A 25,552-nucleotide genomic window follows, 5' to 3' on the forward strand; every position below is an offset into this window, starting at 1 on the left:
CTCACTGTAAAAAATGTTTTTTTTAACCTTTCAAAAGTATATACAGCAGAAAGCAAAAGTTCTACAAAAATGAGGAGTCTCTGTAAATGGTAGGCATCAGACCTTTAGCCTGGTCCCTCCGCAGGTGCTCCAGAAGGCACCGATACCGGGGGTGCAGCAAGACCACTTTTATCCAGTCTCTTCAGCATCACTCTCACAATGTTGCTTAGGCTCGCAGGATTGGAGAAGACATAGTGTCCCTTTAACATGGGAATGACCCTTCCGGGTTTAGGTAATGGCGGTTGTCAGCACACCCACACTTTGGGGAGCTCTCCTGACCAAAGCCTAACCACCCTGGTGGTCCTCCATCCCCCTGGCTGCTGTATCTGCATCTGAGCCTCTGGACCTGTCCTGCCAGTTCCACCTTCCCTACCTGCTCCTGCTGCCTGATGTGGGAAGGGGCAACAGCCTGCCTCCTCTGCTCCAGCTTCTGACTAGCCTCACGGGAACATAGCTGCTCTGACTTCTGCTTACCTGACCAAGCCTTGGCCTGGTTTTCCATTTCTCATAACACATTCTGTATGTAGTTCCTCATTCTTCCCTTACCTGGAGCCTGGCTCGAATCCAACACTTAGAAAACTCTGGAACTTCTAAGGTACAGCATAGTGGTCTCTGCAGCAAAGATATTCTATATATGTTCTGGGAACCACAGGTCACTAGTGAAGGATCAGCCACAGACTATGTAACGTCAGGGTCACAGGAACCTTCAGCAGTGGAGCAAGGAACCTCGTGGCAGGGCTTTTGGGTTACATGTCCCTCTCTCTCAGGTGTTGGCACCAGGAAAAAAGGTGAGGCATCAGCACAGTGCTAGGCTCTGAGTAATCTCTCAACAAATGTGGGTTTGTCTTCCCCTTAAACATTTGAAAGACTGAAAGTCTAGGCTACAACGGTAAATGGGGCTGTCCGGTTAGCTCAGTGGGTTAGAGTGTGGGGCTGGCAACACCAAGGTCTGGGGCTTGATCCCTGTATCTGCCAGCCACTGAAAAAAAACATAATAGTAAAAAATTTTTTTTTTTTTTAATTTTATTTTGTCGATATACATTGTGGCTGATTATTGCTCCCCATCACCAAAACCTCCCTCCCTTCTCCCTCCCCCACTTCCCGTAAAATTTTAAAAAATAAAAAGGTAATAAAAAGTTACTATGCATCTTGGCAGACAGGATATCTTAGTCCTGGAAAAATGTAAAAAAGAGAATCTTTTCCTGCCATTACCAGTTGCATTAATTTTTTAAACTCTTCATTTATTTCTCCAAAAACCTCTTTCTCTTTTTCTCTTCTCATTTGTTTGGTACCTCATTCATTCCTGCATTTCTCTGGGGGTCTCATATGCTGCTTGGTGGCTCACAACCTGACACTTCCCTTTTGCAGCTGTCTCTAGTTGTAATGGTTCTCATTGAACTCTGTGGCAACAGAGAGCCCGTCTCCTGACCTTTCCTCTGTGATTAACTTCTCCTGCTGCAGTGGTCTTACCCATGGAGCCCTTTCTGATGTTTTCCAAGTCTGTCTCCTTCCGGTAGACTGAGGAGGCACAAAAGGGCGGACTATTCCAAGCTTTGATGTTGAGCTTTCTAGGTTTTTGTCCAGGCATTATCTTTGTAACCCGTGCTCATTTCGGTTGGGTCCAGTGGCTTGGAGTTCTAGAAGGCATCTCCTTTCCTTCCACCCCCAGGAAGCCGCAGAGCCACACTTAGAAGGGTATTTTCCTCCCTCTCCTCCTCCTTCACTGATCAGCACCACGTGCCTTGCATTAGCAGACCATCTCCAGTGCCGAACACCAGCTCCCACTAAGCTTACCTCCACTGCTGGGAGGCCCTGAGCCCTGGCTGCCAAAACCGCAGTGGAAACTAGGCAGTCTCTGCCTCCTCTCCTGATCTAGACTTGTTCTTGGTCCCTTCACGGATCCTTGTCCTCCCTTGTTGCTTATAAATCAGGGATGAGTTGGAAACCAGGAAAGAAGTTAAATACCTTTCCCCTAAGAAAAGCTTGCTTAACTCATGGCCTTTGCACCAGTTTTACTTTTCAAGCCATATTTTCTGCCTCTCAGCAGCTGTGACCTTTGCCGAGTCACTTAACCTCTTTGAGCCATAGGCTCCTCTGTAAATTATGGAGGTCGGTCTTTCGTGATTGTTGCAAAGATGAAATGAGGGGATCTCAGGCCCTTGCACTGTGTACTCCACAGTACCCTGTGAGTCTCCTTGCAGCAGTTTGCACACATACAATAATTTAAATGGGCAATTTTTAATAAAATTTTATAAAATAATGTTTAATCTGCTATTAACTGTAAGCTTCAAATAGGCAGAGGCCAGATCTATTTTTCTCTCCTCTCCTTCCAGCACAATGTGGTGCCTGATACGTAGTAATATTTGTGGACTTGACTGGCCAGTATTTGAAAAACACTGAGCACGTAGTAAATGCACCATAAGATGGTAGTTTTCTCTCTTTCCCACCCCCAGGAGCCTTTTTCAAATTCAACCTACTGAGTGACTGGTTTATTATTCTCTTGTGGACACCACAAATCGTCTTAGGATCTTGTTTCCCTCTGTGGGTTGGTGGTTGGAGTGCTCTGAGCCACGTTTGTGGCCGTCACAGCAGGGGTCACAGCATGAAACTGAAGTACTAACCTTTCCACAGAGTCCTTTGTTTCCCCTTTGCCCCTATTTCTTTTCCTGCTTTTGTGGCTGTACTGAATATATTCATATAAATCGCCTTAAATGCTGTTTAGAACAAAAAAGAATACCTATCAGTTCCAGCTAGTAAGGCAAATATAGTTTTATACTGGCTATGAATTGCTATTTTATTTTTTAGCTATAGTTACCAAATAACCATTTTGTGTTAAGTCTAGCATATGGTTTGTGAAGTCACTATTAAGTAAGAGTAGCGTAAGAGACTTTGAAATAGAAGGATTTAGGCTGGAATCACCATTAACAGGGTGACCATAAGCAAGTTTCTCAGAATACCCTTTTTTAATCTATAAAGTGGATGGTATAAATTGGGTTATTTGAAGATTAAATGAGATAGGTAACTAGAGCCTCCCATGTAGTGCTTGGAATTTGTTGCATACTCAGTTAATAGCAGCTCGGCTGTCTTTATTCTTCCTGCTGTGCACAAGGCACCATGGTAGACTCTGGGAAACAGGAAACAGTTCTATTCCATGACTCACAATGTAGAATAACCACTCAGTTCTCGGGCTTTATGCCTAATGGGTAACCCAGACAAAAGACGCTAAAAGAGAGGAGGTGTTGGTAATGACTAGGGTGATCTGAGAAGTGGGCAGCACGGGTTCAGTAGGACTTTAAGGAAGAGTGGGGCCTAGGCCTGCGGGTACACCATGTGACTAAGAGCTCAGAGGTGAGTTTGGAACTAGAAGGTTCCTGTGGTGAAGGGACTTGCAGCAGGGGGAACTCAGACAGAATGTGGAGGGTCATGTGGTAGCTGCAGGGCCCTCAGGGAGAACATCTCCTAACCTTCCACTCCTCCTTCCTTGGGCTATGCAAATGCTGGTCTCTTGGGAAACAATAATCTTGTTTTATCTTAGTATAATGGGCTTGCATTCTATTCTCAGTTCTGCCACTTACTAGCTGCATGACTTCAGATGAGTTATTTATCTTCCCCAACCTTTGTTTTTTGATCTGTGAAATGGAGGTACTGATAATACCTCCCTCATACTGTTGTAAGGATCCAGTGAGAAAATGCCTGTCAAGCCCCGTCCTACTGCTGGCTCAAGGCAGATGCACAGGTGATGGTGCCTGTTCTTACTCTCCCTGTGCGGCACTGGCCATCATATTAGCCTGCAGAGCATCTATCTGGTGGCTGTCGGTAAGACCAAAACTGTGATTATTTGTGTTCTCCAACGAGATGTGTATATGGTCTTTATTCTTGTCCTTTCTCCATTCTTTTGTCCTTTAACCTCTCTAACAACGTCAGGCCTCGTTATCTTGAGCAGAATTTAAAACTGTAAGACAAGCTGTTTGTGCACTTTTGTTTCTTGTCAAAAAAAAAAAGAAAAGAAACTCAAATGAATAAGACCTCTTTCAGAGCTTTCCTTTCCTTTAAAAATAGTGAAGTGAGGAAAGACTTGTGGGATCCCTTTTGATGGATCAGGGTATTTGGTTAAGAAGGTGCTATACTCTGAGAGGTAAGATGGGTCCTATGATCTGTAAACTGTAATGCTAACTATACGTTTATATGGAAAAAAAAGAAAAGAACAGTGGATTTTCCAAATCCCTGGGCTACCCTAAGCTAAATTCCTTCCAGACTTTGAAGAGGTATTGCCTACCTGGGGGTGGAGGGCTCTCTCCTGCTCCCCCACCTTCTTCTCCCCTCCCCCTTTGTCTTGGGATGCTGTATTTTATGTATTTCAGCAGCCAGTGTTCCTTTATTTCACCTGACGCATTTCTAATTAGCTGCTCACCTCAGGGGAACATAATTAAGAGGGCTCTAGTTATCTGGGGGAAGGGAATTAAATTGTGAAAGTGCAGTAAAAATGAACGGGGACTACAGGACCATTAATAAATCTGCAGTATCTATATTCATGGCTGTTCATTGCTAGGAATGAGCTCATACTGTAGGACTTAACCTGTAAGAGAAGAGCTCTCTGCATGGCAGGCCTGGAGTTCATTGAGGATTGGGAGAACAGCTCCTTGGGTACACCAGCACTCATTTCCTTTTGGTTGAAGTACGAAGTATGTGCTATGTGACATGGACAGAGTGTGGGCTCTCGGTGGAGCAGCTGAGTTTGAAGTATGACTTCACCACTTAACTAGCTGTGTGACCTTGGGCAAGTTAATTCACCATTCTGAGCCTGTTTCCTAATGTGAAAATGTGCATAACAGCAATGCCTTGCAGAGTTACCTTGAAAATTATGCATGTCATGCATAAAAGTGACTGGGTTATAGTAGCTCAGCAAATATTAGTTCCTTTTCCTCTTAAGAGGATTCAAAAAGATACCTTTCCTTTCCTTTGCGTGGGAGAAGGACGGAGGAGTAGCTTTTACCCTCCTAGGATGTTACTGTTGAAGTCAGATAGTACAATAATTCCCAAGGCCTAGTATAGACATACCTTCTTCTGCTATTCCAAGATGTACAGTGGCATCCTATAATCACTGCCAGCCATACGGCAGTTGTGACACAGTTGTCATGGCCTGCCTATGCATGAATTTGGTCATAGCTGTTAATATTATCACTGCTTTAATTTAATTATGTGCATTGTTGGTTCTGCACATGTTGTGTTTAATTGCTGTTTAAAACATCTTCAGCATTGCACTGTGATTCAGCATTGAAATGTAAAGTGACGGAATGCTGACAGTCACTGGAGCAGAGAAGCAGGGTGTATGTTTGCTTTTAGTGAAGCAGGTATTTGCATTCATATTTTCTAGAAGAGCAGCACATAAGTTCTTTCTTGGACCTAAAACAGGCAGATAGCTTCTAGTGGATGAATTTTTGTTTTATTTTGTTACTGAGATACTCTTGGAAAAACATGGACATTGATGACTCTGAATCAGAAAATAATTCAGATGAGTTGGACTCTGAATGTGAAGAAGTTTTTTAGGAATCTAATTTATTTTGCTATATTTTCATTTTAATGTATGCTCAAGAGAGAGAAAAGGCTTTTTAAATTTGTCATTCTAAGTGGTCAGAAAGCAATGAATCATTGTTTCCTTGGTGGTTTTTCTATTCTTGGTGGCACATTAAAAGAAAGAGGAAAGGCACCCTCCCAAAGAAGTGACAGGCAACGTGGCTGAGCTCAGTGGAGTATACAGGTGACAAGACAGTGTGCTTGGGAGAGAGAAACCCATCTGTAGGGATGATGCACATTAATTACCTCCTATTCATCATGGAGTCTTGACTATCTTCACCAGTGCTTTCCCAGGTGTCCTAGAGCCAGGTATCCTTCAGAACCAGGGCTGGAACAAGAACCCATTTTCTGGGTGATAGGAGAGTGAGTCCAGTGGTGCCAGCCATGCCAGGGGCTCTAAAAGAACTAGTTTGGATTTGATAGTCATTTAGTGCTTGCCACGCTCTGCTCCTATGCTGGGCACCTCATAGGTTGTCTCTTAATTCTCATAACAACCCTGAAAGATTTCCACTGGGGCAGGTACTACCCTTTTGAAAACACTTTGCCAAGATACAACAAAAGATATAAAAAACAGTCCTGCCCTTTGATTTAGTAATTCTGTGTCTGGGAATCCATGCACATGAAGTCATTCATTTTCATTACAATGTTACTTATTAATAGTGAAAAGTTGGAAGCGACTTAATGTCTAAATCTAGGGATAGGGTCAATAAATTATGGTACATCTGTACTTGGTGGAGAATTATGCAGTCTTTAAAATAATAATCACAAAAATTGTAGAAGAATATGGGAAATGTTAGTGTAGCCAATGAGAAAACAATAAAATGTATGCACTCTGTAGTTTCAAATATATAAAACTGTTAATGTGGGCCAGTCTTAGGAGGAATAGTGCAAAAATAAAAGTAGGTGTGTTAAGTTGATGTAATCATGCGTAGGTGTTTGTTTTGTTTTATTTTTTCCCCAAAATTACTTTTTATGATAAAAAGGCATAGAAAAGAGGTTTCCAAGAAAATGAGTCAGTAGCTGCAATAATTATTGAGGTATACTGGGAATAGAAATTGTTTTCAGAATGTACCTAGAATTACCTGTTACATACTTGCCATATTGAGATGTTAAGGAAACTCTAGGTTTCTTTTTCCTCTCTCTCCCTCCCCGCACTAAGAATTTGTAATTATATATTTGCAAAGCAAAAATGCAGTAGATTCAGGGAAGTATTTGAGTCTTTGTAAGCAAATGATGACAGTGTAAAAGGTATTTGTCCAAATTTGCATGCATACAAAACATGGAGCTGCTATGATTTCAGAGTAAATGTGTTTTAAATATTTTCTAAATACAGAGCGGTTGCAGTCCTAACAATACTTGGCTAAGAAACTACATTTCAATGATAGGCCATAATTACTCTTTGGAAAATTATTAGGCTTAAAAAAATGCCTACCTAAAGATACCTGAAGAGTGAGTCCCACTTTGTCCTTTCTTGCATCTACAGTCACTTCTATAAGCCTCCTTTTTCCTCTCTTTCAGGGTATCGTTGATTTTTATTGCAGGACAAAAGGGCATGGCATTAAAAGCTCCGTATTTAAAATTCTAGAAAATACTTCTTTTTCAGATAAGAGCCTATGGTTAAATTATAGAGAGGGCTTTTGCCGTAGGTATTTATTTTCACCTTTTTCTCACAATTGTTTGAATGTCTTTTTCTGTAGGTTAACTCATTTGTTGGAATTTTAGTTCTGAAATTCTAATTAAAACTCATGTCACTGGTCAATTGCATGATTAAATGTAGGAGCTGGAGAAGTTGATAAGATTTAGTTAAATATTATGGATTCAAGCTTTTCTCCCTTCTATGTGTTAGGCTGTGCTTCTGGACACATTAATAAGTGGCCATTTTTCTGGAACTCTGCACTCTTCCTGCTTCCTTTCATTACATTAGGCAAGGTTCCACTAGATGAGACATTTGCAGTCTTAAGACTTCCTGCCGGGGTTCAGACTTTGTATTTTTGACATTGAAGCTGTCGTGTTCCTGAAGCTACTTAATTAGAAACACATTCATTTCAGTGTACACTGGAAAAAGCTTGGACAGCAGAGCCAGGCACACTGGGAAGTTTGAGCATTTGTGTAGCTGGCAGCTAAACTAATGGTTTACAGTTTAAGGGAAAAAAATATCACAGGGCATTTCCTTGCCCCTAGAAGCGAAGAGAAGCTGAATGTGCACAGCAGATACCTTTAAAAAAGAGAGAGAGAGAAGAAGAAAGAAAAGAAAGGACAACTCCACTTTCACTGCCGTTGTATGTATAGTTCTTTCTTTAGCTATTATCAAATACAAAAGTCTTCTATAAGAATAGCTCCCAAACTGTGCTGCTAATATTCAAGTCTGTTTTACAGGCTCCCAAGATATATTACTGCTGAGATCTGTAGCAAGGAGGACATTTTATACTCATATTCTGGGGAAGGGTTTTTGCTTGAAGAATTTATTTGTTGAATGGTAATGAGGGAATTGTGCCCTTTCTTATTTTTAAATGTTAGAGCAATTTACAAATCTACATCTGATGTTTAAAAACCTTCATTGCCTATCCACTGCTTTCAGTAGAAATCCTAAACTCCTTAGTATTCAATTGGAAGCAAACCTCTCCTGCCTCAGTACTTACCACTCCTTGTTTGCCCAACCCTGTCCCCAAAGAACCATCTTTGTTTGTCCACTTCTCCTCCCCAGCTGCCCCAGAGGAAGAGTATCTGGTCACCCAGTCTGAGCCAGTGTCTTTCCTCTAGGTTCATAAAATACCCTCTGCACATTTCATAGGATATTCCGCATATTGAAGAGGCATATGGCAAAGTTGCCAATCAGTCCCTTCCCCTCTACTTCTTGACCTCCCTCCCCTCATCGAAGAAAAACATTGTATGGGAGGTGAGCCTGGGGATTTTAGGTTCTTTTACAAAGTCAGTGTGGCACAAATGAAAAAACACATACTTTTGAGTCAAATCCCAGGTTTATCACATACTTTGTTTTGTGGGGTTAGATAAATGATTTAACCTCTCTAGGTCTATCTCCTGCTCTGTAAAATGGGTTAATACCTATCTTGCAAGGTGGTTATGTGGCTTATAAAAGATGAATTTAGGGCCGAGCCCGTGGCGCACTCGGTAGAGTGCAGCGCTGGGAGCGCGGTGACGCTCCCGCCGCGGGTTCGGAATGGCCGGCACACTCACTGGCTGAGTGCTGGTCACGAAAAAGACAAATAAATAAATAAATAAAAGATGAATTTAAAGTTCTTCCTATAATGCCTAGCACATATATCCTTAGTAGGTAGCATTATAAATGATAATGTGTACACACACACCTGAAACTAAAGGAAGGACTGGTCAAGGACTCTAAGATGCCCAGGTCTCAAAACCTTTGGAGTTGGGTTCTCATCCCCTTGCTCGGTCACTAACCTAGGGAACTCATTGCTCTGTAAATGAAGCAGTTGGCATAGGCTTCATGAATTATAGTGTCATCAGATGACATGTGTGCAGCTGGAAAGGAGATGCTTGCTGGCAGCTCTCCAAGGACTTTGTCCAATCAGAGTGGACAGTTAGGTCACATCTCTTGATGGCAGAAGGAAACAGCAAATAAAAAACCATTCTTCTTTAAAACACATTATGCCATCCACTCAACCTTAACTGCCTTTTCCGTTGTAATCATGGCAATAATAGTTCTCATCTGTATCAGGAACTATACTAATCACTTGATGTATATCTTCTCTCGTTCTAGTAACAACATGCCACTATCCCATTTTAAAGATAAGGCAACTGAGGCTGTACAGTTGCCTCGTTGCTATTTGAGGACTAACACCAAGGTTGATGCTCTCCCTGCCACCCATGCCGTTTCCAGCGCTGCCTGCATTTTGAAATTCTTCTGAAGTCTCTAGGCTTGGGAACAAAATGTCATATTAGGATTTTTGTTGTGAAAGGAAATGTAACTGTGCATACGTTTATTAAAACAGTTTTTCTCCAAATAGTGAACCATCTGTAATTTTCTGTCAGAAGCAACAGACATTAAAGCAGCTGTGTGTCTCTGTTTCTCTTCACAGTGCTCCCATGCCCTACCTCATAGGAATCCATTTAAGTTTAATGGAGGTAAGTTGGCATCTTCCCTCCCCATAATGCTCTACCCGGGGTTTTGTTCTGGTATGTGGCAGTGGAAAGACACAGTCTCAGGATTCGCAGCTCTGCACACAGGAGTGTGTGGAAGCAACACCGCATGCATAGCCTTCTCCCAGGTGCACAGAGCTGAGCGTTCAACTTACACCCTTCCATGGGGCTCTCGTTTTCAGGGTTCTCCACTTTGCTTGGAGATTGTCAATTTTGAGGGGTGAGGGAGTAAGGGTCAAGGAGGCAGGCGGAAAAGGTTCTTCAAGAGTTTGAATGAGGGAAGGGAAATGATTCACTTTTCAACATGATGTTTACTCTAAATCACTATAACAGTATTACATTTTTCATTGTAGAAATATAATATAAAAGGTGTACAGAAGTGTAAAGAAGAAAATTAAAATTATCCACAATACCATTATCCCAAATTGAACCAATGCTAGCTTTTTACTATTCTTCTGTCTACTCTTTCTTCTGTGAATATATATTTTGTATAAATGTGCATAATCGATATGTTATATATATAATTTTATGTCTTTATTTTACTTAACATTATGGGATGAGAATTTCTACATGTTTTTATTCTCGGTAATAATAATTTTTAATGTGCTGCCTATTATTCCCACTATTTGGATATACCACAATTAATCATTTTCCTACTGTTGGACACTTAGGATGTTTATAATTTTTCACTGTTATGCATAGCATTTCAATGAACATCTTTATGCATAAGGCTTTGTCTGCATTTTGACTTATTTTCTTAGCACAGGACCCCTAAGGTAGAAATGCTTGGTCAAAGCTATGAATCTGATGCCAGATTGCTTTCTGTATGGCTGTACCAATTAGATAGCAATTCTTTTAAAGGACTTTTCTGTGCTTTTGTAAGTGCCATTAGTTTGTGGACATGAACCCCAAGACTTTTTCTCCTCAGGAGAGAGCTTAAATTTATACTAGAGCAAAATGGGGCTGGGGCTGGGGGCTTGCGTGTTTTCACAGGAGATAAGCCCTCAGAGGGAAAATCTACAGCCATGTCCGTCTGTGATGGCGCTTTGCATGTCTTAAAGGAAGTGCTACTTCTCTTCTTCTGTTCCCTTCATTTCACGTCGACGAGGACCACCTGCTTCTTCACTAACTGTTGCACACTGTGCTATTGTGCTTACGAAAATGAAACAAGTTGGTTATCGAAAAACCTGTTTGTTTGACATTGAGAATCTTGATCAAAATAGACCACAGAAATCTGCTCAAATTTCTAATTTGACAGGACGGCCATGTGGCTCCTACATTCTGTTAACAGTTCCTCCCTGTCATCACCCAGCCCTAAGCACATACAGTACACAGTTTATAGACTATCTTAGATGATGTATTTAGATCAGATTGAAGAGATTTCTTCTGTGTTTTACCTTTGTTTGTCAAGTTTGGGGGTCTATTCACAGCTCCTGTATGAAAAATTAAATGTGAATACTATCTAATGGACTGTTAGTGCCAATTGTTGTAGAGTTTGAAATACTAATCTAAAGACTATTTGGTCTGTCAGAGTCCACAGTTCCCTCCTGCCTGCCTCTCCTCCTGCCTTCCAGACTGCTCCAGCACAGGCTTTTTCAGACTCCTTTTTATGTCCCACTGCCTTCAGCATTCTCCAAGTATCTAGTCTTGGCTTTCCTTTCTTCTCTACATGCCCTCTAGTCATCTTGTTTAAGGCTTTTTGCTTCAGCTACCAAGTCAATGTCAATGACTGTAAGCTGTGATTCTAACCCCAGTCTGCCTCTGAACTTCAGGTCCAAAGTTTCAAGTTCCATTGATTTCCACCTAGATGTACTACGGGTGTCTCACTGTCTTCCCCAAACAACTTATTATTTACACACATGTACACTCATGCACACACACACACACACACACACACACACACACACACACACTCTCTCTCTCTCTCTCTCTCTCTCTCTCTCTCTCTCTCTCTCTCTCTCTCTCTCTCTCTCTCTCCAAGCCACTCTGCTCACCTTCTGGTGTTCTTGGTCTGTGTGCATGGCACCACTGCCTGCAAAGGTACCCAAATGGGAGACACTGAGCATGACTGGGAGTTCCTTTTTCTCATTCTCTCTCTAAATACTCACCAGGTGTTTGAAATGTCTTTTCCTTCCTCTCTGCCTTCACTTGACACTTTTCTTTCCTTTCTTGGATTCTTGCAAAGCCTTACTCATTCATTTCATAAGTAAAATGCCCTGCCCACTGAGTTCTGCAGTCTCTCTCTGTTGCTATCAAGCCTTCTGCTCTATCGCTGTCCCTTGTTAGCCAGCACTCTCACTGAGCCCTAAACAAATCCACATTCCCGCGCCTCTCTACATGGATAAGCCCTACCTTTCTCTAACTGTTCCAAGAAGTCCTCCTGTTTTGTTGTCTTCTTTCACTTGTGGTACCTCTTGCTCTGATAATAACTGTTTGCTCCCCTGTTTCTCTCTGTCATCCCCTGGAGTACGAGTTCTTTGGGAACAAGGAGTGTACATCATTCACCGTGGTTTCCTCAGCACCTAGCAGGATACGAAGCAGGTGGTACTGTCTGAGCAAATGTTTTCTGAGTGGAAGGGTTGAGTGAGTGCTTAGACAGTTGTAATTTGGAGCACATTTAGAAGCCTTCCAATAAGCATCACTGTGTTCAGACAACCCAGTGCCATAATTTTATTTAAAAACAGAGGAAGTAAATTTTTTACTTTTTATATAATTGTAAGTAACTTAAAATAAGGTCTTTTATAGTAAACCATACAATGCAAAATATGCATAAATTTGGAAGCTGAGACAGAGTTTTATACTTACGTGACTGGGTAAAAGTCTACTCTGCCTGGTCTTGGAAGGTCTTTCAGTGAGATGGTTCAGGAAGCAGTGGCCACGATAGATCTTAGCCCTGTTGATTGAGGTTGGGGAAGAGTTTGCTGTGCTGACCTAAAACAAAAATGGCAGTCACCCCCGCTTGAAGCCAGCTTAAACACTTTCTCAACAAAGAAGTGTTTCCTGGGTGTGTTGGGCTGCTGTGAACTACCAAATCTTGGAATTCAGTTCCCTGATCTCCTTCCTTGGATTTTAGCTCAGAGTAGGAGTGCCCTAGTTGTGCTTTCTGATTGGATTTGTCTGGCTCTGTTGTACCCTTTAGGCAAGAGATGCTTCCCCTGAGATTTCCTCCAGGAATCCTGGGCTATCACATGGGGAGGAGCTTAGACCTGGGGCCAAAGGAAAGCTCTTGCAAGAAGGAGCTCAGGAAGGCCCATCTCCTCTCACTACACTAGTTTTCTTACTGGCAATTCAGCAAAAAGCTTATTTTTGACTGTCTTGTTATTTTTTTCTTGAAAGCTATAGGCACCTTATTATGCCTTTGCATATGTGCCAGAATTTTTTAAACTTCAAATGAATGTGGCAGATGTTCATAAAAGTTTAGAAAAAGCTACCATAGGAAGACTTTTTAACCATTTTTATGACACTCAAATTTGTTGCACAAAAAGAAATATAAATTATAACCCAGTGTTCTCATTTGGAAAAAGGTTATTTTTAGGAAAGACCTAATTCTACACTTCGTACTCTCACAGGATGCTGTCGCTATTTGTTAAATGGTAACCTAGTCACCTTAAAGAGTCCACCTTCCTTCTAAAGTGACAAGTTTATAGCTGATCATCACTCTTCTCTCTCCTTCTGCCTTTTTATATTCTTTCTCTCATTTAAGCAATTCGAGGCTAGTGGCAAGTTAGCAGAATAGCCAAGGGTTTTGGCAAAGACCTACTTTCTTCTTGGAGAGAGTGATCATGTTAGCTGGCAGCTAGGAAATCCCAAAACATGGCCAGATTACACAGTGACTGTGTCCTTCTATTTATGCAATCTCAATTTAGTTCAAGAGGCATTAATGCAGCCCCTCTTCTGTGCCATGTCTTGTAGCAGGTGCCAGGTCATGTCTGGTAGATGCTGCTTCTCCTATTTGGAGCTTCACAAACAATTATTTGTGTACAGACCTCAAAATGATATGAGGGATATATCTAGAAGATATTTTTCATCATTTCTGGTGGCGAAATGGTCAGGAAGAGGAAGGAAAAGTGAAAGCAGTGACACATTCCAAACAAAGGCTCAGGTTAGCTTGTAACCTGAAGCTCTGTCTATACACAAGGCAGTGGAGTGTGGCAGTTAGAATGTGGGCTCTGGATTCTGGCTCCCCCTTTTCCTGCTTACGTAATCTTGGTCAAGGTAATTGACCTTTGAACCTCTGTTTTCTCACCTGTAAACTGGGGTTAATGGCTGTTATCTCCCTTATAGGATCATTGGGAGGATCCAGTGAGGTAATGCATAGCAGATGCTTGGCACATAAAGACCTCAGCAAGGGTCAACAATTGTTACTGTTTTTATTTCTACAGTGGCCTTAAAACCATTTACATTGTTAAGATGGCGGTTTTGAAATTGTGTTTTAGGAACTCTTAGATTACAAGGGTCATCATCCTCATTCCCTAGGGAAAGAAAGTTTCAACAAAATTGGTTTGTGCCTATACCATTTTCTCCTGGTTTGTAATGCAGGAGGCACCACACAGGGTTGGGAATGACGCTTGTGTAGAATTTGGTAAACGTACTTTCAGACCCCTGCGTGACCACTCCCCACTGTGTTAACTTCAGTCATGATACTTTGTCTTTCTGTACCTCACTTTCTTCGTCTGTAAGAGCTGAGTCCTGTATATACACAGCATATCCCAGTGTCTGACATGTAGCAGGGACACAATACACGTTCCTTCTCACAGTAATGTTTTGAGAACCTTCTGTGTGCTGGGCACTGCGTTATACTAGGAGTTCTGTATAAAATGGTAAATGTGACATAATCTCCACCTTCAAAGAGTTTTGTCTAGAGCAGACAAAGACAAGTAGAAAGTAATTGCAGTGAATTTGGGATGCTATAGACTCTGGTAGGAGAGACACTGACCAGACTTAGGGCTACATTTCTCAGGGTAAAAGGATGCCTAAACTGAAACGTGACAGATACATGAAAATTAGGTAAACCAGAGAAACAGGGAACAGCATGTGCAAAGACTTGAGGTGTAGACCATGGAGCTTCCCAGGAAGTGTGAGTAGTTCAGTGTCCGACCGTCACATAGAGCAGAAGGGAGAGGAGAAAGCTGAGGTAGGCAGGCAGAGGCCAGCCCATCCAGGGCCTTGTAAGCATATTAAAGAGTTTGAACTTTATAGGGCAATGGAGAGCCATTGAAGGGTGTAAATAGGGGAGGGACATGGTCAGGCCTCTCCTTCTGGGCCATTAGAAACACACTCCTTCCATATAAAATGCTTGGAAACCGCTTAACCATGTTAATAAAGTAAATTGATATTTGTAAAGATCAAGGTAATTCTTAAGGAAATTACACCCCAAAACCATGTATATAAAATTCAGATGTGTTAGCGTACCAAACCCCAAGCTTCTGAATGGTTCCTTTGCTACCAAGCTGTGGCAGAGGTGTTTGTAGTGATGGCTTTCTTTGAGGTTTTAAGCACCACTTTTTACTAGATTTTGTCTTTTCCTCTCTGTTCCCAAGTACTTTTTACAAATTAAATATTCATTTTCTACCCCAGTTTGAGGGTAGAAATTTATATACTAATGGTAGTTCCAGGCCATAGGAACAGGGGGAGTGAGACCCAGGTACCAAGTTGGCAGGCCCCCAGCAATTCCAAGAGGTATGTGATGGGCACACAGGGAGACTGGCCAAGCTCACAGCATTCCTCTTTCTTTCTCACTACCGTTTATTAAGAAGGCTTAGCCAGGGGCCCCTAGAAGCCTGGTTTTGCAAATATACCAAGTGCTAAGAACAGCACTGAGCCACCATTGGGAGGACAGCATCCGGGTGCCAAATCAAGCTTGCCTTGGTCGCTGGGGCCCAGAGGCCACATTTGTCTGTGTCTGCAGTGGGTCTCCCAATTTAACTATAGGACTTCTACACAAAGTAACAAGATTCACTTATTCACAGACAAGGAAAGCAATGGTTTTTTTTTTTTTTTTTTCTTTGTGTTTCAAAGAACCTGAATTTGTGTCAATTGAGCTAGCACTATTTTAACTAGTTTTTTTCCCCCAGCATAGAAAATCTTTAATCGTTTGTTCCTTTTTTCTTCTCTCTCTTTTTTTTTCTTTTTGATATTTATTTTTAAACAGTTTCATAGTGTGTGAAGAAGAGTGTTTCTTGTTTACCATTGTACCATTTTGATTCTTTGTAGGACTTCACATGTAGACAGGAGTAAGATGTGGTTCAAACATTTGTTAATGCAATTGATGCAGAACTCTAAGCCGTAATCGTATTCAGGTATAAATGGTGACTTGCATAAGTCCTGATAAGAAAAAAGAAATTTCACGTAAGTTTTATTTGTTAGTGCTAAGTAATCATATTCCTGCTTTATAAGAAGGTGATATTTACATGAAAAATCCCACCTGGTTCTTTCAGTCATAGATTCATGGTGAGAACTTTGGCAAGAAAGGGAGAGGGTTGAGAGGAGACATCTTTTCAGTACTTGATTAGTGCCAAACACTGCGCTGGGGACTCTACCTGTTTTCCGTTTTGAGCATTCCTCACTTTCTCTGCAAAGTAGGAGATATAGACACTTGCAGATGGGGGAACTGAGGCTCAGAGAGGTAAAATAATTTGCATCCAGTCCCTCAGCTACAATAAGTTTGTCAGCCCCCCAAGCCTCTGCTCTGTGCACTCTCCCAACAGGCTGCGTGGCTTACACCAGGCTCCACCCCAGTCCCAGGCAGAGGTCCCCACCTGTGCCTTAGCTTTTCCTTCTCAGTGTCGTGCAATAGGGATTGTGGTGAGGGGAAAAGAGGGCTCGCGACTGGCAGCCCCATGTTCCTCCACAGAAAAGCTCTGATTACCCTAGTGATTCGGGCCCCGTCACTTCGTGTCTTCAAGACTCCATTCTCTCATCTGTACAACTAAGAAGATATCCATCTCAAAGAGTTGTGAGAATGAACTGATATAAAGGATATGAAGAGTTTTTTTAAAATGCTAAACCAATCGTTCGTCTTCAACTAACTAGTTGTACAAAATGAAGAGGCAAAGTGTAGATCAATGAAACCCTGGATATTGCTTTATTTCGTAAAGAAAAAAGTAACTGGACAGTAGTGTGGTTTTCCTGGAATTTGCTCAGCATGCTGTATGTTGTGTGAGTCATCACATGAGTCTCTGTCACATCCAGAGGATTTAGAGTATAAATGCCCTGTTCATCTTGGGTCTTGACAAAGGCCCTGAATTTATCAGAAGGATTTCTCTAGAAACTCCCTCCTCTTTGCAGTGGCATCTACTTTTAAAATGAGTGTGAGTCTTAAATGCCACTTATCCTAATGTTGAAATTAGTTAAAATAAAACAATTTAAAGCTCTAATTGTAATTTTTGTAATTAAGGGTAACAAGTACTTCTGGCCAAGTTAAAATATATCTCTTGCAGTCAGTGCATTTTCAGTCTTTTGTTACTGCAGCATTCTCTTGTGAGATGGGATAGCCTTCTGCCACTGAGTAGAAAAACTGTGTATTATGAGGGCAATCCCAGTAGAAAATGTGAAACCATCACTGATGCTTTTGTTCCCTGATTTTCCTATCATCACTTAGCCAGTCATTATGTGTAAGTTCCATTTAGCAACGTTAAAACTGATTTCAAAGAAAACTTAAAGTTTATCAATTGTTACCAAGAGAAGCTTGAATGAATCCAATTCTTGTCAGATTAAGGTAAGGAGCAGCACTCAGGAGGCTTTGTTTATTTTAGAGTGGAAAGCACTCTTGGACTCTGAAGTCAAGTGGGCCTGAGTTCAAATTCTGTCTAGCTCTACCACACTGGGTCACTTTAAACAAGATCCTTTGTTTAAAGGAGAAATCGGTTTAGCAGGAGGGGAGAAGGTATGGTTTGACCATCACACAGTTTGACCATTTTGTACAAAACTGTAATTATGCTATCTACTCTTAAGAAATGCCTTTTGGAAATTCTTATAAATGATCATCTCAACCATCAAATGAGGGTCTGCTAATATCCATCGCACTTTAGCCGTATAATTTCTAATTGTCACCACTTTGAGGCAAGTGCCCTTGTTTTGCTGATGAGTATGTTAAGGTGCCTCTTTGAGTCTTAGACTCCTCACTTGTAAAATGGGTAGATTCCCCATTTCATAGGAGTATTTAAAGAGGAGTGAGAAAATACATGAAAACACCCAGATTGGTGCCTGACACATGGTAGGTACCAAAAAAGTGGAAGTGATTATCAATATCTACATTGGTGTAGAATTGGTATATTTTTCTTTAAAAAAAAAAAAGCTAGAAAGGCTCATCTACCTAAGATTGACTGCCCTCTTTTTCAGCCTCCTTTTTAATTTTTTAAAGAGTGACTTTTTCTAAATTAATACTAGCTTAAAAGCATTTTAAACTGAGCCCAGCCACGTGAGACTGGTGACTTCTTTTCATAAACTCCTTGCAAGTGATTAGGGGCGGGGCTGTTCTGGGAGCTCAGAGACCTGCAGCGTGATGATTGAAGAGAGGTACCCTTGGCCTAGACAAATCCCACTTGGAATCTGGGCACATGTGGTTTTGTTTAACACCATGCTCAGCCAACTCATGGTACGGGTTTGTGACCATCGGGCATTTATTGTTGATATGTGAGGTCATCACAGTAGGGGTGTTTGTCAACCAAATTAAACTTCCTCTTAATGACCTAAAATAATTGATTCGGAAGGCTTTTAAATGGGCCAGGGCAATGTGTAAGCAAGCTGAAATCCGGCGTTTTCTGCACAAATTAGTGTGTGTTGTTGTTGTGATTGTTTTTGTTTTGCTTTTGTTGAGAAAAGTATGGATGGACCATGGGCTTTTGGGGCAGGCAGTGAACCTGAGTTTGAATCTCAGCCCTGCCATTTGTCTCTGTGTAACTTGGGCAAGTCACTGAACATCTGTGGGTGTGTGTGCCTTAACATCCCCATCAGCAAAATGGGGGCACCTACCTTAAGTTAGTAACAAATGGAAATCATATAGCTAATGTGTCATGTACACTAATAGGCCTTCATTCAATGATAGGTGTTATTATTAATAAAATATTTCCAATAGGCATCTCAGACCTTTGTAGATAAATGTTGGGGCCACCATCCTGTTTCTTTAGAAACAAAGGCATTGGCTCAGGGCTTCTCTTAAGTATGATCAAGTAAGTTTTGTTATGTGGTTGGAAGTTATCAACGTACTATAAAATGGTTTATGTGTCTTCCCTAAAATCCTTCTTTCTGTAAACCCAAATATCTGACAAAAGCTAAAAGGTGCAGACTGGGGCTGCCTGGACTCCTGGACACTTCCTTAGCCAAATATAATCTGTTAAACCTTGGTGCCTAGGAGTCAATTGTTTTGAAAGATCCAACAGTAATAAATTTATACCCTCTCTTCAGCATTTGATTGTGAGTATTTTGTACTAACCGAATGAGTTAAATTATGAAGCTTGATAAGTATATATGCACATTACCCATCCCTAGCTTTAGAAGAAGGGGGAAAAAAAAAGAAGAAAGAAAAAGATAGAGCTATGATTTTTGGAAGCCATCCCAATTTTTAAAAATAAGAGAATTTGGACATTTTGGCATATGGGGTTTTTTAAATGAAATTTCATGGAACTGAAAACAGTCAATTTTAGGTTTCCAAAAATTGTTTTGATTTTCGTTGGTATAAATTTGCTGCACATGGTTATGGGGAAGTTCTGAGAGATGTATTTGGGACTTTGGGGGTTGATTTTTTTTTTTTTTTTTTGAGGTTTGTAATTGAGTTTTGAAAGGTGATTTTTTTTTTTTTTCCTCCTTAACTCAAAGTATAAATTGGGGGAGGCTGGAGCTCCATTTCTAAGGACAGTTTTTGGTAATGACAACATTACGCATTGCTGAACAACTGGACTCAAGGCTGAATTACTGGGCCTCATTTCAGCACCATTTGGACACTGCACTGCATATTCTTCCTCCCCCACCTTGGAGTGAGTCTCCAGGCCTCGTGATTTTGGCTGTTCTATTAGTAGCAGCTGCTGGTGATAAGCACTGTGAGAGTCACCTGTGTAGGGTCAGGCTTATTGCACATCAAGATTCAGGAGTGTCGGAAGAGAGGGAAGATGCCCAGGAGGGGGCTCCAGGCCACCTGCCGTGTGAGGATCAAAGGGTTGAAAGGTCAGAGGGCACAGCTCCCTTAACCATATCTGTCTGTGCAATAGCTATTTCAGACTGTAAATCTTGGCAATTTCATTAAGTCCTTCTGGCTGCTACTGGGGCATTGAAATAATAAAATTTTATATCTGTTGCCTTTCCTGCCTCTGGCAACCAGGCTGATACATTCTCTGCAAGATGGGGGGCGTCTTTATGAAAACCTCTCTTGGAATAATCCAAACAGCCCTAATGAAGCCTCAAGTAGGGAATGTGGGGTTCACAGGACCTCATGCTCTGGAAGTGGTTTTTTAAAAAGAATAAAAAAATCACACAAACTATTTAGCAGCCTTTTGGGTTTATGTAGCACCTCTCTTCTGAAAAGCATATTGCCAAAATATCTATTGGTAAATGTTTAATCTCACACACAGGAGGGGAAATGAGCTTTCTCAGTGCTGCTGTTTATTAAATAGTTCCTGTTCTAACAACTCCTGGGTCCTTTCTTTTGGGTGTTTTTAGAGACATGTATCCTGAATATGATTTTCCAAATATTTTTCCTAGATCTTAAAGTTGTTATGGACCTTTAGGTCCCCATGGCTCTTGGGCAAGACAAATCACAATAATGGCTGCCCCTTTACTGCCCATATGTTTAAGACCCCCTGTAGTTTGTTTGAAAAGTTAAGAGATTTTCACAGTGAAGGTGCCATTTCTGAAATTTAAAGTGTTCCTTTTCACCGGGAGATAAGTTCACTCTGATTAAGTCCGTAATTCTCACTAAGCCATGTTTATGGGGGCAATAAACAATGTTTCAGCGTGCTTGTTAAATTGGGTTTCCAACCTCTCCACTCTTTAAAAATTGACATTTCAAATAAAAGGCAGGTGGAGATGGGAGTCAGGGTTTGCTGTGCTTAGTAATGAATGAATGATGGCAAGTGGCAGTTGTGTGGGAGGAAGGAGACCCAATTTTATGATAGGGTGACCCCCAAACCATTTTGGAACTAGGGAATCAACACCCCCAGTGAAACTCTTAAATTAAAGTTTCATTGTTTCAAATTGGATGGGTACTATTTTGAACTACTGTCAGACTCATTACACTCATTATTTAATTTCCACAAGGCTATGCTCTAGTAGTGGTGGCCCTATTTTACAGGTGATGAAATTTAGGCACAGAGAGGTTAGGTAACTTGTCCAAAGTCACATAGCTAGTAATTAGCAGGACCAGGATTCAACCCGGTTATTTCTTTATGGGAAGTTTTTTAGTGTGTACAAATGAAAGATATTATACTGGCCCTACTTTTAGGCTCTGCTTGCTTTTACATATCTGGCACTGATAAGTCTGTCCATGGAGGTCACAAGAGAAATAGGTGACATGGCCACTGTCCTCAGTATTTGCTCAGCAACAGCTCTGTGCCTGGAATATAGAGGAGGCAGCACACAGAGGAGAAGAGCACCAGGCTTTGGGGTCAGGCAGTCCCAAGCTCATATCTTACTTCAGTTATTACTCTGGGACCTGGGGCAAGTTACCTTCCCTCTTGGAATTTTAGCTTTTCCACAAGGTTGCTTTGAGGATATTTTTAAATAATATATTTTAAAATATAATATGTTTAAAAACTCTGCAGTGCTTTACAGATGACAGTGGTGAATATTACTGCTGTATATGTGAATATAGTGAAGTTGAAACAGTTATTTTAAATGAAAAGTGATGGCAGACATGGAACGATTAGAAACACCATTAAACAACGTGCACATATTGAAACACACTGTACCCCACAAATATATACAAATAAATGTTAAAAAAAAGAACAAGAAAAAAAAAATTACTAAACAAGTTTTAATTGAGACCGAAATATCTGTTGTCCACTGTGCTTGGCTTAGGACTTAGAGAGGACAACTTGCTGTGGAAGCAGGAGTAGTTGGGAAGGTTATCTAGAAGAGCAGGATCTGGTGAAATGGAGGTTGTCGTGGTGAGCTTACCACACAGCTACGTGTGGGCCACCCTTCACGTCTTCCTGAGTGCTCTGCGGTCTTGTCTTGTGTTTGTGCTTTGCAACAATGGGGAAAGGTATCGACACCTTCCTCATCCTCTTTTTATACATGAGGAAACCCTAGCAGTGGGGAGGCTGTTACAATTTGAGGCAGAACAACAGCAGCATCTGAGGTGTGAATGTGCTCCGCCTTCCTTCTGGAGGGCAGAAAGGAAGCTAGGCTGGATGGGGGCACCGTGTTGGGGTGGACTTGTAGGGTTTACTGCCAGGGAAGCTGGCAGAACCCAGCTCATAGATAAAGCCCTGCTGGCATCAACTGAGTTCCTGCCTCATGGCCGACTCCATAAGAAACAAATCCTCGGGGCCGGCCCGTGGCTCACTCGGGCAAGTGCGGTGCTGATAACACCAAGGCCACAGGTTCGGATCCTGTATAGTGATGGCCGGTTTGCTCACTGGTTGAACGTGGTGCTGAAAATACCAAACCAAGAGTTAATGTCCCCTTACCAGTCATCTTTAAAAAAAAAAAAAAAAAAAAGAAAAAGAAATCCTCTACAATGTCTCCTCCAATCTTTTCAACAATCCTGCAGGTAGGGATTATAACCCCCACTCACAGAGAGGGAAACTGATGCTTAAGGAGGCTAAGAGTCTGCCTACAGCTACCTAGCTAGTAAGTGAAAGAGCCAGGATACCAACCTTGGGACCTTCTGACCTTGGCCCCAGGACTGTCCGTGGGAGAGAATCAGGCAAGCTGTGTGTGAATGGAGATGCTCCACTGGAGAGAGGTCTCTTCCACTACATACTGTGCCCTTTCTCAGACATACTCATGCCCCATCCACAAGGAGGCAGGGAGCTTCTTGGGATCGGAGGTCATGGTTTAACTGTCGCTGTGTCCTGAAGACCTAGCATAAGGTTGACATGAATGACCAAAGGAGTGAGTGAATGACTGTCCGATGGCCGGATGGTCAGGAAAGGAGGCGTTGGAGAAAGAGCTCTTCACTGATCTGGCCTGAGACTCTCTTGACTTGTTCATGAGAGTCAGCACTTATTACTTTGTGAGGAGTGGATTTGGCCTGACCCAGGAGGTGCTCACACTGCTTCCCCTCCCTGCCAAGCTTCTGTTTCTGTTTAAAGCACGCTGGGAAATTCCAGCAGTGTTTTCAGGGCTCCTCTGAACTGTGGGGCTTAGATTTTTAATTTTGTGAAGCAGGAAGGAGCAAATCAGTGACTCCTGGCTCCAAAGAAAAGCCACTACGTTTATCAACCACTTGGCAGCTCAGTGACCTTTGAGGCCTGAGGAAGGGAAGGAAAATGTCACTCTTTCCTCTGTGCGTATCTGAGATTTCAGGGGGCAATAAAGAGTTTAGAATACCTGAATTCCCACCTTTCCTCTTCTTGTCCTTTCCACTTTCCCTCTTATTTGTCTTTCCCTTCCTCCTAGGAGGCCACCAGCTCCCCATGCTGTTCTTTGTTGTGTGCTCATATATATGCGCATGCATTTGAGCACATTTTATGTGTGCTGTATAGTGGAAAGAACACTGGCTTGTGGAACCCAGATTCAAATCCTTTCTCTAACACACATCAGTTGTAAGAACATGGGCAAATTATTTAATCTCTTTAGCCTCAGTTTCCTCATCCATCAAATGGGTATGATATTCTGTAGGGAACCCTTTCCTTGGGAATTTTAATGGAGTCTGAGTCAGGCACCTAACTACTTACAGGCTCGATTCATCTGATATGTGTTGGAACAAGGGTCTATTATATTACAGTTGCTCAATATGTTTGTTGATTGAAACAATGTGTCAGAGCAAATAATGCAATGCACTGGATAGTACAAAGGTCTTGCTGTTCAACTGGGTTCAATGCTTAGCACCACTGCTTCTTAGCCATGACACTTTTGATGAGTTATTTTACCTCTCTGACCCTTAGTATCCTTCTCTCTTCACAGGGGTGTCATGGGGATTACATTAAATGATACAAGTTAAGGGTCAGGCCATGGGAGTAACACAACAACCAGTGGCTATAATTTTGTTGTTGTGAGCATCAGTAAGATGATGGATACATAGTGTATAACACAGTTTCTGGCACATGCAAGCCCCCTGTAAAGTTAGCTGTGTCTTGGACTGTTACATAACCATATAATATAGTTAGCAGAAGAGGTGACTTCATAAAACCTAGCAGAAATTTAGTATAAAGTTTTAATTAACTATTAAGATGTAATTGTTGCTTTAATTTAAAACGTATTCTCTACCTTTCAAAATTAAAAAAAAGAAAAAGCTGCCAAGAAGTCATACTTAAGGGGGATATCCAGCATATCATTCCTCTCTCACGGAGGGATGAACTTATTCTAGACTTCTTTTTGAACAAAAGCAGAGCACTTTGTGGGCATGATAATGCTCTTCTGATTCACGAGGATGCCGTGTCCTCTCAAAGTGAGTGTCTTTGCAGGAAGTCTGCCTGGCCCATCCCCTTTGCTTGATGGTCCAGTTGCTGGTCTCAGAGGTGCTGCCTGGGCCATTAGAGAGTATATTATGCTTACTGGCTTCAGGGCGTCAACCCCACAGGGAAAAAGAAGTCCTTCCTGTGGTCCATGCTGGTACCCTGGGCAGATATGAACATGACCACATGGGCACAAAATAATTATTTCTTTCTATTTGTTTTTTCTTTTTTCTTAGTCCTCTCATAACCCTATGTAGCAAGTGGTTATCAACCTGTTTTATAGATGAAGAAACTGAGGTTCAACTAGATTTAAATAACTTGCCCTGGGTCCTGTCACTAGGAATTGAAGAAGATAAAATCCACAACCCAGTTTATCTGGTGCATGCTCCTCCTCCTCAGTCCTGCTGCTCTCCCAAAGCAAGCTGACTCAGGACTGCAGAGGGATCTCAGGAGGGGCCTGACAGTGTTGCTGCCTTGTTCTTCACTGGAGGGAGGCAGGACAGATTGAGGAAGCACTATATGTCCTGGAAATATCTACCTTTGCAGATGTATTTTCTAACAGTGAAATATAATCTATGTTGAATCACTTTTATTACAGAATTTTTGCTATAATCATTTTTTCATAATAATAATAGTTAGTATCTACTGCTTTACTACATACCAAACACTATGGTAAGTATTATACATATATTAGCTCATTGGATTGCCAAATCTATCTGGTGAAGTCTGTATTATTTACACTTTCAATAAACATTTTATTGAAGTATGAGAGTTATAGGGAAGAGTGCACCCAGCCTAAGTGTACAGCTAGTTGAGTTTTTACAAGGTGAACACACCCATGTAACCACCACCCAGATCAAGAAACAAAATTCACCAGCCCCTCCAGAAACCCCTCCTGTGCCCCATTCTAGTCAGTCTCTCTCCAACCAAGGATAACCACTGTCTTGGGGGTTAGTACTATTTTCATCTTATTATACAGATAAGGAAAGAGAGGCACAGGGAGGCTGAATGGTTTGCCTGAGGTAGCACAGTTCTAACTGAGAGTTGAGATTCAGACACAGGCAGTCTGGCTCCAGAGAATGTGCTTGTATGAGACATAGCCAGGAAAAGAATAGGCTGGTGGTAGTTTAAATTTTAATAGCACAAAATCATAATAGTAGAGTCTTATTAGCTTCTACCATTGCTCTGAAAATCAGCTGTTTAAATCCTTTGTCTTAGAACTCTAATTCATTTTATTGACATAACTTTCAAACTGCAAGGATAGA

The 25,552-nt window shown here is 41.5% G+C and overlaps 1 protein-coding gene across 10 annotated transcripts in view; it reads left to right on the forward strand.

Moving 5' to 3' along the window:
* Positions 1–25,552, forward strand: part of DENND1A (DENN domain containing 1A) — a 484,353-nt gene that overhangs the window by 273,940 nt on the left and 184,861 nt on the right. For 8 of the 10 annotated variants that reach the window (XM_063081861.1, XM_063081865.1, XM_063081863.1 and 5 more), the window contains one exon: positions 9,672–9,717. The exons of 1 other annotated variant lie outside the window; for it this stretch is intronic. In XM_063081861.1, coding sequence (XP_062937931.1) covers positions 9,672–9,717 — 46 coding nt within the window. Of the gene's footprint in view, positions 1–7,794; positions 7,893–9,671; positions 9,718–25,552 lie in introns of all 10 variants that reach the window. One more of the 10 variants, XM_063081858.1, reaches the window with a different exon arrangement.

Source organism: Cynocephalus volans, chromosome 17, assembly GCF_027409185.1.
Source record: "Cynocephalus volans isolate mCynVol1 chromosome 17, mCynVol1.pri, whole genome shotgun sequence".
Classification (NCBI taxonomy): domain Eukaryota; kingdom Metazoa; phylum Chordata; class Mammalia; order Dermoptera; family Cynocephalidae; genus Cynocephalus; species Cynocephalus volans.